Source organism: Ruditapes philippinarum, unplaced genomic scaffold (genome assembly GCF_026571515.1).
Source record: "Ruditapes philippinarum isolate M1 unplaced genomic scaffold, ASM2657151v2 ctg124_1_1_1_1, whole genome shotgun sequence".
Lineage (NCBI taxonomy): Eukaryota > Metazoa > Mollusca > Bivalvia > Venerida > Veneridae > Ruditapes > Ruditapes philippinarum.
Window position 1 is genome coordinate 365,115 of NW_026866080.1, and position 18,017 is coordinate 383,131.

Consider the following 18,017-nt stretch of genomic DNA (forward strand, 5'->3'; position numbering starts at 1 on the left):
ATAAAATGAATAATATCACCGCCATTTAACGTTCACTTGATTGTCGACTTTTTTTAGCCCAAGACTTCTTGTATTTAATGAGAAATTCGACTAAAATGAGGCTCTCAATGGGGAAAACAGATTTTAATATTAACGTTAATATATAGGAAATTTCGTTTTAACTTGTTTTTAAGCATAAAATAAAAAGAAAATTTGTTTGTTTGTTGTGTAAGATGTAATTTTATTTCATCTCGTGAACTTTAAAAACAGTATTCTCACTCGTGGCTACGCCACTCGTTTAAAGCCAATTCGATGAAATAAAATTTCATCTTACACACAAACAAATATCCTATATATCACACACTAAAATGATTAAGCAAATTGTCATACTGACAACTCTTGTGTTTAAACATGAAAACTCCGGTCGCATATTTCTGCATGTAAATGGAAATTGTATTTGGTAATCAGTTGAAGAAATTTAATGTTTATCTTGAATACTATTGTCTTAAAATCAGGTCATAAACGATTTACTGTGTCTTGGCAAGCCAAGCAAAGATTAAAAAAATATGTTAAAGGCCAAAATTTGTATTTCACTGCATTAAAAGCTGAAAATTTTCAAACAAATTAAACATTTTATTCGTTATTCAAGTATTTATAATCAATTTATACTGCTACATGTATACATAGTAAACCAAACACCCAACATCGTAAATTACATCTTACGAAAATGGCGCAGTATAACCAGTAATGTGTCAGTGTCACTGTTAAACCCAAACAAATAAACCTAACATTAACATTATGCATCTGTTGAATATGATATTTCAAAATTTCACGTTGCCATTTGGGCAAGTAGTTTTGTTAAATTAGTAATCCAATGATTGCTGGTCTCCTGGTTTTAAACTCTGTCAGTGACTAGCCTTTGTTTCTTTCAGCAGAAACTTATAATTTGTTACTAATCACTGGTTGGTTTCAGGAATAGATTCAATAATCTAGAGTGTGTATATAAGCTTATAGCTTCCTTCCCAATCAAGTTAAAATAAATTCTGTATAAACTAAAATTATATGTGCTATATTTAAGTCAAGTGTTTAAGATTATGACCCTTATTCTACTGCAATATGTGCAGTAGGATGACTGCTTGTTGATGAGTCTCTGTGTAAGAATTATTATTGTTTATTCTAGTGACACATTGAATACTTTGATTTTGTTTGGCATTCCAACAAATAATCTCTTGGTATTTGGGCAGTATGCAACACTCCTTGGTTGATCTAATCCATCATTTTTATCTACCAAGATCTTCACTTTAGTGAGGTCACTTGATAATTGATGGATATTTCCAGAGTGAAAACCACACACATATACTGATCCATATTCATCAACAGCAAGTTGATGAGGTCTTTTCAATTGATCATCCTTGTAGACAGCCTTCACCTTACCATCATAGTTCAAACAAGTCACAGTGTGTTCTTTTCGATCAGAAACATATATCATAGTATTGTCAGGGCTGACATTCAAGTACCAAGGTTTAATAAACAGCTTCTGACCATTATCATCTTTGTCAAATGTTTTCACTACTTCACCTGACATACTTAAAATCTTAATACTAGCAGGATTCCAATATGAAACTACAAGATAGGGATTCCTATAGGCAATACCAGTACAATATCCATTTCCTGGTATCTTAGTGATATCTAAAACTTTCATATCTTCTGAAAATGTTATCATTCTGATCATTCTTTTATCTGGAAATGTTACAGCAACTTTATAATCTGAAACTTTTGTAATACCAAATGGTTTTGCATCAAATTTTATGTCATCCATGTAATTTGCATGTGACGTTCCTACATCGTATATGATTACCGGTATGCTAAATTTTGTATAATATGATATTAGAAGTGTTTGTTCAGATAGGACAAGTAAAGAGGATATGAGGTCAATGTCACATTTGATATCAAAATTAAAGACAACTTTTCTTTCTACAGCTGATTCTTCTACAAATGTAAAAAATATTGTATCACTCTCTAGAGATAGTTCTGTTGGTTGAATGTTGAACATTTTGAATTTGTAGTGTTGTATGTAGGCTTGTTGTATTTGTTCAATGTTACGATGAAGGTTTCCACACAGTTGTTTTGTAGACTTCAATTTGATAAAATGTTTACAGTTTTGACCTAGTTTCTGGGTCTGTTCTAGATCAGCAGTAAGAACCTCCAAATTTTCAACCAGATTCAAATGTTCTGACTTGAGTACCTTAAATTCTGTGTTTGAGCTAACAACCTCTTCTTTCATATCTGTTTCAGCTTGTGTTATCTTGTTTTTAAATTTTATCTCCTTTTCAGATAACTCTTGAACTAGTTCTAACCTTTCTTTCTTCAACCTTGCAATGGTCTCTTCCATCTTCTTATCAAAATCATCAATGAGATCTTGATGTTGTTGTTTGAAGGCTTCTACTAGTCTATCTTTGTGCTTCTTGCATGCTTCAGTTGCCTTTTCTTCTTGCTTTACAACCACTTCACTTTTGGCTTTCAACAGCTTTTCTGTGTCTTTTATGTCAGCAGACAATTTATCCAAGTTCTGTTGAAGATTTTTTAAGTCATCACTGTTTTGTATGCCTGAAGCAAGGGTTGGTAAATGGTTCACATTACTACATTTTACATGCTCATTATCCTTGCATAGTTTGCAGGCTTCTATGCAGCACTCAGAACAGTAAAACTTGATCAGCTGTTTAGGATGAGCGGAACACTTTTCTAAATAGAAATCATGTGGCATATTGTCACTGTCTTGAACTTTGTGACTTTTGAAATGTCTTCTATGATATTCTTTGCAGGTCTTACATTTATATTCCACACAATCCACACAAAAAGCCACAGCTGTAGCATATTCTCCAGTGTGGCTATCACATTCTTCACAGTACATTTCTTTAATTTCATTAGAGTCTTGTGTATGTGATGCACTGAAGTTGGTAGCCATTTTATTTAATGTCTAAATTTCCTAAAAAATGTCTAATTTTCCTTCCTAACACTGATTGTTCATAGTCTTTTACTTAAAAGAATGCAATTTGTATAAATAGTGATCTATAGAAATATTTGAATTGAGAATATTATATTTCAGCTTTTGAAAGATATATTATATCTATCGTTAGATCAATGGATCAATATTTCATTCTTTTGTTCATTTGGTTGTAAAGTAAATACAGCATTACAGTTGAAATATGCGCTTGACTAAATTCTTTGTCAAGTTATTATATAATCTCTACAATACTGAAAGTTATTTGAAGTTGAAATATGCACTCTTTAAAATTCATATTAATGTGGAAATGTTATAATATTAAAAAAAGTGAGACTTCTTATTTACTGAAAGCTTGATAAATTGCACACTGTAAAATAAAATTAGATTTTATAGCCTCTTAAAAAATTTACAAACAAATACAATATGGTAAATATAGCACCTCATGTAATACAGTATAGCTAACTGGTAAGTCTGTGTACAAATTGTACAGCTTTTTAGTTAATAGTAAAGACAATTTAAGTCTTTTTCAATTTCATTTGTTTTATTGTTGACCAAATCTCACCTACAAGTATTTGAATTTCTCTCTTAACTTAAATCTCACCAAGTGGAATTTTAACAACAATAATAACCGTGCTACTGAATTTCAAAGAATTTTTACTTTTGAGTCTCAGGTTGAGATATTTTTCAGCACTTAACTTAAAGTAGAAATATGCAAATATTAAACCTTATGAATAAGGTTGAAATAATTTCACAAAATTTTGGTGTTGTGAAAATATCTGATTTTACAGGCATTGGTTTCATTCTGATAAATAGATTAAAGTAGCTAAAATTTACTCAAAGACATGTTTTTAAATCTCTGAAGAAACTACACGCCCAAAGTTTTTGGCATGAAGCATAACCTTCTTGTCCTATAAAAAGTTAAATATGTTACCCTTGTTGGTCGTTCTTATGTTTTGTCACATGTAGGTCTAAAAGTATTTGTGCTAGGCTCAACACAATTTACAGAAATGTTGATCAGTATGTGAAGTTTTTCACCTTGGGTTCCACCTATGGACTTATTGTGTTTTTATCAGAGTTATGGCCCTTGTCTTAGTAAAAATTAGCAATTTTCAATTTGTGCCTTGTGTAGCTCAAAAAATATTTGACACAGAGATTGAACTTTACAGGCATGTTGATCAGCATGTGTAGTTGTGCACCTGGGGGTTTGCTTGAGGATTCATAGTTATTGCCCTTGACTTAGTAAAATTTTGCAATTTTCAACTTAAGTTTCCTTTTAAGCTTAGATATTTTGTGCGTATTATTGCCTTGTGACTTCTAGAAAAGTATTATAAATTATGCCCAATCTGGGTTATGTTAACGTTAAATAGTTATATAAATAGTTATATAACTTTAAAAGCTATAATGCACAGAGCTTAGATATTTTGCATGAAGCCGTATCTTCTTGAATAATCTTTTTCTCTGAACCCACAAAGGCTAGAGCTTGGGATATCAAGGTATATTATATTTATTTTGAGGATATAATTATACTTGGTCCATAATGATTTAAGGTAGGGAAAATATCAATTCAGAGTCAGTTGTAGTTGCTGAAACGGGATTTTATGTACACAACCATTTTATACACAACCACTTCGTTAACAACCATAAGTATATATATTTCATCCATTCACTTTAATTGTGTGAATGTAGCATTTTTAGGTAGTGTTTAAGTGATAATTCAAATAAACAATTTGAAAGTACATTACAATATTCAATTTCAGTTTCTGAGTGTTTAAATTAACTGCGTTTATGAATAAATGACACATTAATTAAAAAGTGATTCAATGATCTATGTCTGTTGATGACATGTTATGAGTTTACCAAGCAACATTGGTTCTCAGATGAGACATTTCAGGCTAATATGGCACTTTTTTTAATACAAATGTTTATTTAAGCCCACAGCAAAATTATTTTAGCTCACATGTCACAAAGTGACATGGTAAGCTTTTGCCATCGCTTTTTGCCTGGTGTCCGTCCGTCGTCCATCTGTAAACTTTTACTTTAACATGTTTAAATGTCATCTTCTCAGAAACCGCTAAGCCAATTTCATCCAAACTAGGAATGTTCCTTTGGTAGTCAACTTTAATTTTTTCAAAATAATTTAATTCCATGGAGAACTCTGGTTGCCATGGCAACTGAAAGAATTTTTTTTTTAAAAAAACCGAAAGAGCTAGAGCTTAAATATTTGGCATGACACATTGTCTAGTCAGTGTCTACCAATTTTGTTCAAATAAAAGCCCTTGGGTCAAAATTGGTCCCACCCCTGGGGGTCATTTATTTTCCAAAACCCAAAGAGCTAGAGCTAAGATATTTTGCATGAAACATCTTCTTATGGGTGTCTATCAAGTTTGTTCAAATAAAGGCCCTTGGGTTAAAATTGGCCCTGCGGGGGGCAGAGTGGGCATTGTTTTTCCCTATATGTGTTTAGTAAAAACTTAAAAAACTTTTAAAAACCCCAAAGAGCTAGAGCTTCAGTATTTATCATGAACAATCTTCTAATGGGTGTCTACCAAGTTTGTTCAAATAAAAGCCCTGGTGTTAAAATTGGCGACGCCCCGGGGGGGGGGCTATATGCAGATGAGCGATTCAGGGCTATCATGGCCCTTTTGTTTATATGTAAAAGCCGTTTACATTTGTTTCTGTTTATGGCAATTTAAGATTGTATTAGTAATCATTGGAGGACATTAAATTTAATCTTGTTCATGTATATAATAAAAATGTTCAAGTCTAAGTTTAGTTTATAAACAATGCACTAAGTTAATTTAGCAAAGATTTAAAAAAAGACTAATTCAAAAGGCTAAGATAGCTCTTTCCTCAAATTTTCTCATATTTTAATGCCTCTTTTAAAGATTAAAAGATTTGCTAGTACAACAAACATTATTTTCCATCATATAAGTATTTTCAGTTTATACAGTGAATTGTTTGCAAAAAATTATACCTAACATTGACATGTTACTCCTGCTGAATATGATGCTCCAAAATTCAATGTCATATGGCTAAGTTGCTATTTTTCACCTGAGGCGTTTACGCGAATTTATGATTTTTGGCAGTCACCTCCGCGAATTCGAAATAGAGCAAATATTTGTATAGACCCCCAGACGGACCTTTCCGTGAAATTATGCTTCCGCAAATTCAAATACACATACAGTATTGCTTATAATTGATCACGAGTCTCTGTGTAAGAGTTGATATTGCCTATTCTTCTAACACTTTGAAAACTTTAATTTTATTTTGCATTACCACAAACAATCTCTTGGTGATTGGGCAGTATGCAACACTCTCTGGCTTATCTAATCCATCATTTGTATCTATCAAGATCTTTACTTTAGTGAGGTCACTTGATAATATATGGATATTATCGGATACAGCTCCACACACATATACTGAGCCATATTCATCAACAGCAAGTTGATAAGGTAAATTCAAATGATCATCCTTGTAGACAGCCTTCACTTTACCATCATGGGTTAAACAAGTCACAGTTTGTTTGTCGAGATCAGAAACATATATCATTGTATTGTCAGGGCTGACAATCAAGCCCCAAGGTTTAATAACCAAATTCTGACCATTATCATCTTTGTCAAATGTTTTTACTATCGTACCTGACATACTTAGAATCTTAACACTAGCTGGATCCCAATATGAAACTACAATATAGGGATTCCTATAGGCAATACCAGTACAAGTACCATTTCCTGGTATCTTAGTGATATACAAAACTTTCATATTCCCTGAAAATGTTATCAGTTTGATCATTCTTTCATTTGGGAATGTTACAGCAACTATATAATCTGAAACTTTTGTAATATCAAATGGACTTGTTTCAAATTTGATGTCATCAATGCAATTTGCCTGTGACATTTCTAGTATGTATATGACAAGGCTACATTTTTTCCAGTCTAATATTAGAAGTGTATGTTCAGATAAGACAAGCAAAGAAGATATTAGGTCAATGTGAGAGTTGATATCAAAATTAAAGACAACTCTTCTTTTTACAGCTGATACTTTTTCAAACATGAAAAATCTTGTTCCACTCTCTAGAGTTGGTTGAATGCCAGAGGTTTTGAGTTTGTAGCGCTGGATGTAGGCTTGTTGAATTTGTTCAATGTTTCGATGAAGTTTTTCACAAAGTTGTTTTGTGAACTTCAATTTAATAAAAAGTTCACAGTTTTTACCTAATTTCTGGGCCTGTTCAAGATCAATAGTAAGAGCCTTCAAATTTTCAACCAAAGTCAAATGTTCTGACCTGAGTTCCTTAAATTCTGTGTTTGTGCTAACAATCTGATCTTTCACATCTGTTTCAGCGTTTGTTATCTTGTTTTTAAACATTCTCTCCTTTTTAGACAAAACTTGAACTAGTTCTAGCCTTTCTTTCTTCAACCTTGCAATGGTCTCTTCCATCTTTTCATCAAAGTCATCAATAAGATCTTGATGTTGTTGTGTGTAGGCTTCTATCAGTTTGTTTGTATGCACCTTACATGCTTCAATTGCCTTTTCTTCTTGTTTATCAACAACTTCACTTTTGGCATCCAACAGCTTTTCTGTGTCTTTTATGTCAGCAGACAATTTATCCAACATCTGTTGAAGATTTTTCAATTCGTCACTTTTTTGTATGCCAGAAGCAAGGGCTGGTAAATGGTTTACATCACCACATTGAACATGCTCATTATCCTTGCATTCTGAACATGCCTCTTTGCTACACTCAGAGCAGTAAAACTTGATCAGCTGTTCAGAATGATCGGAACACTTTTCTAAATAGAAATCCTGTGGCATACTGTCACTATCTTGAATTTTGTGAGCTTTGAAATGTCTCCTATGATATACTTTGCAGGTCTTACATTTATATTCCACGCAATCCACACAGAAAGCCACAGCTGTAGCATATTCTCCAGTGTGTCTATCACATTCTTCACAGTACATTTCTTCAATTTCATCAGAGTCTTGAATAAGTGAAGCACTGCCATTACCAGTTATTTTTTCGTTCCTTTGAGCCATTTCGAAAAATACCTTATCCTTTCCCTTGAAGTAAAGTACAGTGTAATCAAGTTTGAATGGTTTTCTTTAAGAGATTTTTTATGATTGTTTTTGAATTTTATTATAAATATATATATATATATATATATATATATATATATATATATATATATATATATATATATATATATATATATATATATAATGTTATGTTATCATATGAGGGACCAAAGTATTTGTTTTATTTTATCATATGATAGTTTGATAAGCCTGTATCAATTTGATAATGTTTAAGGTTAAAATGTATGCCCTTGTTATCAATAAAATGTCAGTTCTTTCATGTTGTAAAATTATTTTATCTCCGACTTTTTTACATGACCCTTAGGCAATCATAATGTAGAGGAATAATACTTGATCTTAAAGTGTATGTGCAATTAAAAGAAGCAAATGAGAGTACTACCTTTTAATGAATTTTCGATACCAACATTAACAACATCTTGTTTTTAAATGGCTGATGCATATGCTTTTTCTTTTATGGAAAAAATATGTGAAAAATGGGGTTTTGTCTGGACTACAAAAGTTATAAAAACCATGGTCTTAGAGTAAACATCGGTTATGCCCTAAATGTTACTTAGTTTTTATGCCCCTGTCATGATGATAAGAGGTTACATGCGTTTGAAAACCTTGTACTGCTCATAACTCTGTCATGCTTCAAGGGATTTTGAAATAATTTGGCACAAATGTGTAGCATGATGAGACTGTGTTTCATTCATGGCCATGACCTAGATCCTTAGCTCCAAGTTCAAGGTCACACTTTGTCACCAGTCACCTTAGTGCAGTAACAGGTTTACTCCTATAAAATTTTATAAGGAGTTAATCCATTACTGTACTTAAGTGACGACTAAGAGATCAAAGGTTAGATGTTAGAATATCTTGTCTAGCCAATAAATCTGTCATGCATCAAGGAATTTGAAATAACTTGAAAGGAGAGACAATGTGCCATGTGCAGGACCTAGACCCCAAGCTCCAAGGTCAAGGTTGTACTTGGTAGTTTATAAATAATTTCATGTTTGCCTATTTACGCTAAAGGAAAAATTCCAACATTTTTAGCTCGACTATTCGAAGAATATGAGAGCTATTGTAGTCGCCCCGGCGTCGGCTTTGGCGTCCGCCTCCGCGTCGGCATCTGCATTGGTTAAAGTCTTATGTAAAGTCAAATATCTCAATTATTGCTTGAGATATTCAACTGAAACTTACAATACTTATTTATAGTAACAAGGTACATCAGATTGACAAGTTGGATAACTCTGCCTACAATATTGACAGAATAATGCCCCTTTTTATCTTAGAAATTTTGGTAAAAGCTTTTTTGTAAAGTCCAATATCTCAATTATTGCTTGAGATATTCAATTGAAACTTACAATACTTTTTAATAGTAACAATGTACATCAAATTGACAAGTTGGATAACTCTGCCTACAATATTTACAGAATTATGCCCCTTTTTAACTTAGAAATTTTGGTAAAGTTTTTTTGTAAAGTCAAAGATCTCAATTATTGCTTGAGATATTCAATTGAAACTAACAATACTTATTTATAATAACAATGTACATCAGATTGAGAAGTGTGATAACTCTGCCTACAATATTTACAGAATTATGCCCCTTTTTAACTTAGAAATTTTGGTTAAAGCTTTTTTGTAAAGTCAAATATCTCTGGTCAATTATTGCTTGAGATATTCAATTGAAATTTACAATACTTTTTTAAAGTAACAATGTACATCAGTTTGCAAAATTGCATAACTCTGCCTGCAAAATTTGCAGAATTATTTGCTCCTTTGAAACTTCGTCGCCCTAATTTCATAATGATGTAAGTCGTATTTTTACCATTTTGAGAAAATCGACTTCAAAGTTTTAACAGGCTATATCTTCACACTTACTCAACCAATTTTAATATAAAATATATCATAGTGTGCAGAATTATTTTAACTTTTACACTTTTAATTACGAAGAAGTTCCTGTAGATAGTTTTTTTTAAAAATCAAAATAAAAAAAATGGAAAATCACTGAAAAATATATTTTATTGACAAAAATACAAGAACCAGTATGCTGTAATAAGTTACAGCAATGTGACCCTAAAATATTATTACATTTAGGAGTTACAACAGTGTGAAATAATGACTATTTTACTGTTTTATACTGAAATTATATTAAATTTAGACGTAACTAGAAATTGAATGCTTTAACGAATAGTCTGGATCCACATTTATTTAGGCACCACAGAGCATGGAATGTGATCAGGATCAAAACAGAAAATTTAGTCTTAAAAGTCAATAATAGAAATCCAGACAATGCGGTGAAGTGTGAATATAGCCACGAACAGGTATTTTAAGGTTGAAATTGAACTCTGGCTTCATTAATTTATCATATGACCATTTACACGAAATAGTGAGCCTTGCAAATAAACAAAAAAAAGAAAATATTACTGATTTTGTAAATGTATCACATTGAGTTAAACAAAACGAAAACAAAATTTAGAAACATCGTCATTGTATTGATATTTACCACATTCAATAGCAAAACTTATATCATATGATATGCTATTTTCACATTAAGACTGTACACTATAAAATATTTGTAATTCAGATTTACTTTTGGTTTCGTTTATTATATCATTAATTCATTCCAAATTCAATTTTGAATACCTGTAGCTTGCAGACAAACAGCATGTTGAACATAATTTGACTTACAAAACACACACAAATGTTTGAAAGATGTAACTGCTTAAACTTTGAAAAACAACATCAACAATTAGTTCCTTTCTCTGTAACATAAAAAAGAATAAACCTATGTATTCTACTTTTCTAAGAACAGCATTACTTAATGTTTTGTTTAAAAAAAAGAAAAATATGAAACACAACTCAAAGCTCACAAATTTTCAAAGATGCTACAGATCTGGATATGGTGTTTCAATGAACTACTGTACTTCAATTACTACATGTATTTATATATAAAGTGTCATACAACTTCTTTACATACAATAACAATTAAGTATACGTTTGCTTTTAATGTTTTTAACTGAACTGTTTACATCAATAACTCATTCGTATAAAAGCAATGCTCAATATTTAAGAGTTTCAGTCAAATATTAATTCTATTTTACTTCAACAAACGTTTGATGAAACAAATGATTCCTGAATGTTTTTATATGGTCTTAAGACTTTGTAACATTTCTTCACAAAATCATTTTTTTTCTACGTTTCAATCGAATGAAAATTTTTAACCATGCATATTTTTTTCTTTTTAAAAAATAGTTTTTGTAATGGATAATTTTCAGTTCAAAGGTTCAAATCACTTGATAATTACAGGTAGTATTACCTTACGAGTTAAAAGTAGATGTACAAGAATTATTTTTAACTTAGAAACTTAGATTAATTTTGCTTTGCATGTTCCAATTACATAATAAATTTTAGCATAAGATTGAAAATGATTATGTTGAGAAAAAGGTATAGACTGACACCCTGTTGATTTATGCAAAATAGCTGAGTAGGTCAACAGGGATATTGTCAACTTTAAATAACCAATAGTCTTTGACGTTTGGACGTACTGTTTTAAGAACACAAACGAGTGATGTAGGAATGAACACGTCTGCCATTTTAAAAGTGTTTTGTCTTTCTTTCTATATGACAGTTGGTACTGTTAACCACTCTGGATTGCATAATGCCTTGGACAGTAAAACTTTTGATATTTTTGTGATCGTTATATGAAAGTGCAGAATTCTGAAATTATGAAAACTATGAAATTATGAATTATGAAATGAACATGAAGTAAACAACACCTAATTTAACATCAGTTATGAGTGGTAAAGTTATATGTGTAATTTTTATTCGAATCACTTAGCACCAGTACGGTAATTTGTCTAATATAGTTAAAGACAAAATGTAACAATTAATGGCAGTAGTATGTTTCCCATTTGATGAGTTTTGTTTGTAAGTTAAAAGTATAAACAATTTAATGCAAAACCTGATTGTACGTATTTAATCTGAATATGTACAAGGTAACATTGATCAATCAATCATATAATCAATCACATATCAAGTTATGAACAGCTAATACTTGTGAATATTGAAAGTTTGTATCAATTTATCCGATTACCATGCTATCCGAATTTCATAACACAGCATGGTGCTTTGAATTTAGCTCAATGGTTAAGGGTAGTTATTATTTCTTTTTAAGGTTTGAAACAGTTCAATAAAATATTAATCTATAGATAATTAGATAACATCTAACGCAAAACACGTACATGTTATCAAGAAATATAAAACGTAAAATGTCATTCCTGATACCTTGAAAAATCTGCCATTTAGTCATAACAGCATCACGTGACTAGAATCTTAACAAACTATTGGTTCAGAAGTTACGATATTATGGACTGTATTTTTATCACAATTTTTGGACTTACAGCACTCTGACCCATTCAATATATTGTTACAGGCAAGAACCAGAGTGATGTTGTTCTTACCATTAGATAGAGCAAAAAATTACGAACATTTTGATACCAAACACTCATTTTTTTCAAAATTGGAGTTACGACACTCTGGAATTAGGGCGACGACTTAGAAATTTTGGTTAAAGGTTAAAGGTCTTCAAAGATATTTACTTGAAACTTTACACATGTACTTAGGGTCATAATTGGAGGGTCATAATTGTATGTCACTGACCAAGTTCCATAACTTTATCTTGCATTTAGGCTGATTCATCTCCCCTTTTCTACTTAGTCTCTTAGTTAATGTTTACATGCAAGTTTTACATATCTCAATAACTATTAAAGATATTTATTTAAAACTTCACATATGCATTTAGGGTAATAATTGTAGGTCACTGACCAAGATCCATAATTCTATCTTGCATTTAGGCTGAGTTTTCTCCCCTTTGAAATTCATGGTAAAGTTTTGCTTGTAAGCTGTCATCTCCATAACTACTGAAGGGTTTGTGCCTTTTTTGGGACAATTTTATGCATTCATAATAATAAAGCAGTGATTTACTTGATAAAACATCTTAATAACAAGCCTTTGTACCTTTTCGGTCAATTTTATGTATTCATAGGTAATTAGCATTATTATTCTCAATAAAACACCCTTGTGACAACTTTTTGAATAGTCGAGCCAATACTGTCCTCCGACAGTTCTTGTTCTTTCATGCAAATATTTTGGAAATCTCTTTATTCAAAATTCAAATAATTATTTTATAAACAGAAAGGTGCAGATATATAGCTTAATACACTGTGATTAAAATATAGCAGTTCAGTAACTTAAAATATAGCATTCCAGAAACTTTAAGTATAGCAATATATTTCAGAGACGTAAAGTAATGCATAAAGGGATCTAGCTGTTCTGTAAACTGCCTTTTTCTATGTTAATAGGCAAGGTTTTCAAAATGCTTGTTTTCTGCTTAAAAAAGGATAGGTATATTTTTTTTTAATCTGATTGAACAACAAAGAAAATAATTTACACATTGAAACAGCACTTACAAACGAAGTATATTACCAAAAAGAATGCAAAATAAGCAAAAAAAAGCCCTTACTGCGTTTGTAACACAGTAGAAATATGGTGATAAATACTGCATAATCAGTCCTTAATCAAGCATAACATATAAATTATTACTTGACTTTTAAATCCTTTTACTTTTCTTAAAATCTTAGTACATTTTTTTTTTCAAGTTTAATTTTTTCGGACTTTTTCGACTAATCTTGTGACACACTGTACATAAATCAAACTTATGATTCATGATTGATAAAAGCCAGCTTACCTGAATATTTCTAGTTAACTGTTTGATTAGTAAATCTGTTTACCTTGATATCCGAGGATTATGGAAAATGAAACTACACTTTTTATTTTGAGATGATTGGATACTTTTCTTTATCTACAGTCTGCTGGCAGTAAAAAGGAAGATAAAAAGAAGAAAGGAAAGAAGGATGAAAAAGGACGTCCACAATCTGCAGTGGAGAAGAAACCTCAACAACAACAACAGAGAAAGAAGCCAGAACTTGTTGATATCATTATTAAAGATGTTGAAAATACAGCAATTACAGGTATGTTGTCTAAACTTTTTCAGATTTAGATTTTTTGTGAAAAATAATGAGCATGTGTAAAGGTTTCTATATTGAATTTTGATATGCATTCCTTTTGTAAATGTAAATTCTGCTCTGGTGGCATATAAATCAGATTATCTTAGAGCTGTAATCTTTATGTTGCCCTGTATTTAACAATAATTTTCTGACAATGTTTTTTTTTATTACAAAATGTGTTATCTTATTTATTTATTTCATTGGTATATGTGGAGGTTTGGCTTTCATGGCCAAGTGGTTATGATTAGTGGTTCACTTATACTTGTAATAATGAGTGGAGTTTTCCTACATCAGTAAAGCTTTAAAGACGTCATATGACATTTATAGTGCTTTTGTAACTAAGGTTGTTGACTTGAAAACCATTTTCCCCTCAGGCCTGTTGGTTAGATTCTCGTCAGGGACTTTAGATTGTTTTCATGTTGAAAAGTTATCCAGCTAGCTTATGATAAGTTGTTGGCTCTACTCAGGTGCCCTTATGCCTGAAAAATGCACAGAGGGGCACCCAAGATCTTCCTCTACCAGTAAAGCTGGAAAGTCGTCTTAAAAAAAGAGAAGAAAAAGACTAAATTGATCATAACAATTAAAAGTGATACATGAATATGATTTCAGATGGTCCTACAAACAATAAAGAGATAGTAGAAGCTCAAGTCAATGACGATGATGAGAAGTTAGAAGATGACACACAAGCTACTGATGTAAGTCTTCATAATATAACAGTGACAACAGAAAGCAATAAAAGACTCAATAACTAGTATTTTGTCATGTGAAAACATAAAGTCTATGTCAAAGAAATGAAATAGGAGATTTGAATTTTAAGATATATCAGTATAAGTTTTGTGATTATTGTTAGCTCGACTATTCGATAAGAATAAGTAGAGCTATTGTAGTCACGCGAGCGTCGGCGTCGGCGTCTGCGTCGGCGTCGGCGTCGGCGTAACCAGTTATGTTAAAGTTTTTGTAATAGTTTAAATATTTTCAAAGTCCATTGATATATGGCTTTGAAACTTTGCACACTTGTTCACCATCATTACCCCAACCTGTAGACAGGAGGAGGTAACCCTATCAAGCATTTTGACCGAATTGTGCCCCTTTTTCGACTTAGAATTTACATTAAAGTTTTTGTAATACCTCAAATATTTTCAAAGTTCATTGACATATGGCTTTGAGACTTTGCACACTTGTACACCATCATAACCCCAACCTGTAGACAGGAGGAGGTAACTGTATCAAGCATTTTGACAGAATTATGCCCCTTTTCGACTTAGAATTTACATTAAAGTTTTTGTAATACCTCAAATATTTTCAAAGTCTATTGACATATGGCTTTGAAACTTTGCACACTTCTTCACCATCATGACCCCTACATGTAGGCAGGAGGAGGTAACTCTAACAAGCATTCTAACAGAATTATGCCCCTTTTTCGACTTAGAATTTACGTTAAAGTTTTTGTAATACCTCAAATATTTCCAAAGTCCATTGGCATATGGCTTTGAAACTTTGCACACTTGTTCACCATCATGACCCCAACCTGTAGACAGGAGGAGGTAACTGTATCAAGCATTTTGTATAGATAAAGCTGGAAACTCGCCATAGAAAGTAATATCTTATGTGATATAAATGACAAATAAGTTGAGTTAACATTTTTAGAATGCTTCTTGTTTGACCTGTTTAAAATATATATTTTCTAAAAGCTATATCTTATGCCTTTTATTTTTTCAGGATGTGGATATATCACGGAACATTCCAGGAAAAGTGAAGGTCACAGCCCCAAACATTAGCAAGGTGAAGAGGAAGTGAATTAAAAATCAGACAATAAACCTAATTGTGCAATTGAATATTGTAATGATAAATCAATACTTACATTTAAAATGGATTATGAAACTATGATTTCTTTTCAAATAATTGTTGAATAAATACATAAACATTTCTTTTATCATGACATGGTATTTAGTACTTTTTCTAAAAAATTACATTTTGTAGAACTTTCAAATGTAGGAACTAAACTGTGTGAAAAAGTAAATATTTAATAGTCCATTAACAGTTTTGTTATAATGTAAATTTTATAATGCAAGTTATTAATCAGTATTGTAATTATACCCATGCATTTTTAAGTTAATGTCATTTCAACTTTATGAACATTGTATTGTATGTGTATATGTAATTATTTTTTATATTTTTCCTTAAAGTTAATATAGTCATGTTTAGTATCAAAATGATCATATGTTTTTATAGAGTTTTGTTAGGAACTTTAATTACAGTAAATTCCAAGTTTACTTCAATAAGGAGCTTTTTCTTAAAAATTGTTTTTAAACATATAAAAATTTCCCATACTATAAAAACAACTTTAAGCAAAAATGTTTAATACAATATGGCATTTTAAGTCTTCCTGCTTAATAGTGGCACTGGTTAGTTACAATTACTCTCAAAGGCTTAAGTCCAAGCCAAATTGTTTATTATACAAAAAAGGAAGCCAGGGTGATAACTTTTCACAAATACAAATAATAAAAAGGTGATTTGTTGTTAACTTATGTTTGCATAGTTAATGGAAATGGCTTCCTGTTATTTTTCACAGCTTTCGGCACTTTTCTGTATAAAAACTCGGTGGATTTTTCTATGGATATCATTCACCATCCATCGTTTTAAAAATAAAGTTGTGTTTAAATTTATATTGGATTTTGGAATTTTATATTAATTTTCAGGTAAATTTATTTTTATGTTCTTTTATTATCATTTTTTTAAAAACTTTATTTTGTACAAGATATTGTACTCTTTGTAATTATGATATTTCATTAATTTCTTAACATTAATTATTCTTAGCTTTATTGTATATAACATTGTTATGTGTGTTTATAAGTTAGTACTTATAGTACAAAGTAGCATTATGCTGATAAAACTTGTGTAGCTATAATAAGAAATATTCTATCTACTTTCCTTGATATTTCTTAAGTATAAAAAAAGAATGTAACAAAATATAAAATATAAGAATAGAGAATTTAAATCTAACATGCATTATTTATATATCAATTATTGTAACTAAATCTGTTATATTACATCAGGCTAAATTTTTGTTACAAGAATTATTTTATACTATTTTCTTAAAATCTAAATTCTTAATTTTTATCTGCAAACAATGTGTTTTTGATTCAATTAATTATTTTGTTCTTTGTGCATATTAAATACATTTTAAATAAATTAATCTTGGTCAATTAAACAAGATAATTCGGCTAATTTCTATATTTTAATTAAGTACCTAATCGCTCGGGTTAAGTCATCGACCAAGATCTCGGTAAACCTTTTCACTGCCAAGCTAATTACTAAATTGTTACTTATGTTGGTTAAATTAATTGTATAATTATGTATATCATTTTGCTTCTTCTCCTATGTAAGAATGCAATGTATACCATCAATGTTACAATTTCAATTAAAAATTAGTTTACTTAATTACATACGTATGCAATTATTTTATAATTTACCTATGTTATTATAAAATATATTGCTATCATCATTCACCATCCATCGTTCTTAAAATAAAGTTGTGTTTAAATATATATTGGATTTTGGAATTTTATATTGATATTCAGTTTCCCCACCCAGTCCAAATTTGCGTTATAACAGTTTGTTGTGAAGATAGCTTTGAGCTTCTTTGAAACATTAAGCTCATCAGAATTTTTTTACCAAAAATTTAACTTTAACTAAATGTGAGGTTAACTTGAGCTAAATGTGAGATCTTTACTTTGTTTACTCACGGTTTCTTCTTTAATTTTACTAGTATAAGAAAATTTACTTAAGCTCAAGTGTTAAAGTTTGTGTGTGAACAAATTTATCAAGAATTACCATCTTTTGTTAAGTTTTATCATTTCTTAAATGCATCAATGTGAAAAAGTAAAATAAATGGCTTT

General features: G+C 30.7%; 2 protein-coding genes and 1 long non-coding RNA gene across 3 annotated transcripts; 1 reads left to right on the forward strand and 2 right to left on the reverse strand.

Moving 5' to 3' along the window:
• Positions 1-628: 628 nt before the first annotated feature.
• On the reverse strand, positions 629-3,011 carry LOC132731237 (uncharacterized). The gene has a single exon (XM_060717378.1). The coding sequence runs from the start codon at positions 2,942-2,944 to the stop codon at positions 1,151-1,153; it is 1,794 nt and encodes a 597-aa protein (XP_060573361.1). The 5' UTR covers positions 2,945-3,011; the 3' UTR covers positions 629-1,150.
• A 2,881-nt stretch (positions 3,012-5,892) lies between these two features.
• Positions 5,893-8,079, reverse strand: LOC132731236 (uncharacterized). Its single transcript, XM_060717376.1, has one exon. It carries the CDS (start codon positions 8,012-8,014, stop codon positions 6,215-6,217), a length of 1,800 nt encoding a protein of 599 aa, XP_060573359.1. The 5' UTR covers positions 8,015-8,079; the 3' UTR covers positions 5,893-6,214.
• Positions 8,080-13,914: 5,835 nt separating this feature from the next.
• On the forward strand, positions 13,915-17,666 carry LOC132731238 (uncharacterized). Its single transcript, XR_009625853.1, has 3 exons — positions 13,915-14,082; positions 14,728-14,813; positions 15,838-17,666. It is a non-coding gene; the product is annotated as an uncharacterized LOC132731238 (long non-coding RNA).
• The last annotated feature ends 351 nt before the right edge of the window (positions 17,667-18,017 follow it).

Bases quoted from the DNA above. Each gene is read 5' to 3' on its own strand.
- LOC132731237 (XM_060717378.1), bottom strand. From the start codon at position 2,944: ATGGCTACCAACTTCAGTGCATCACATACACAAGACTCTAATGAAATT.
- LOC132731236 (XM_060717376.1), bottom strand. From the start codon at position 8,014: ATGGCTCAAAGGAACGAAAAAATAACTGGTAATGGCAGTGCTTCACTT.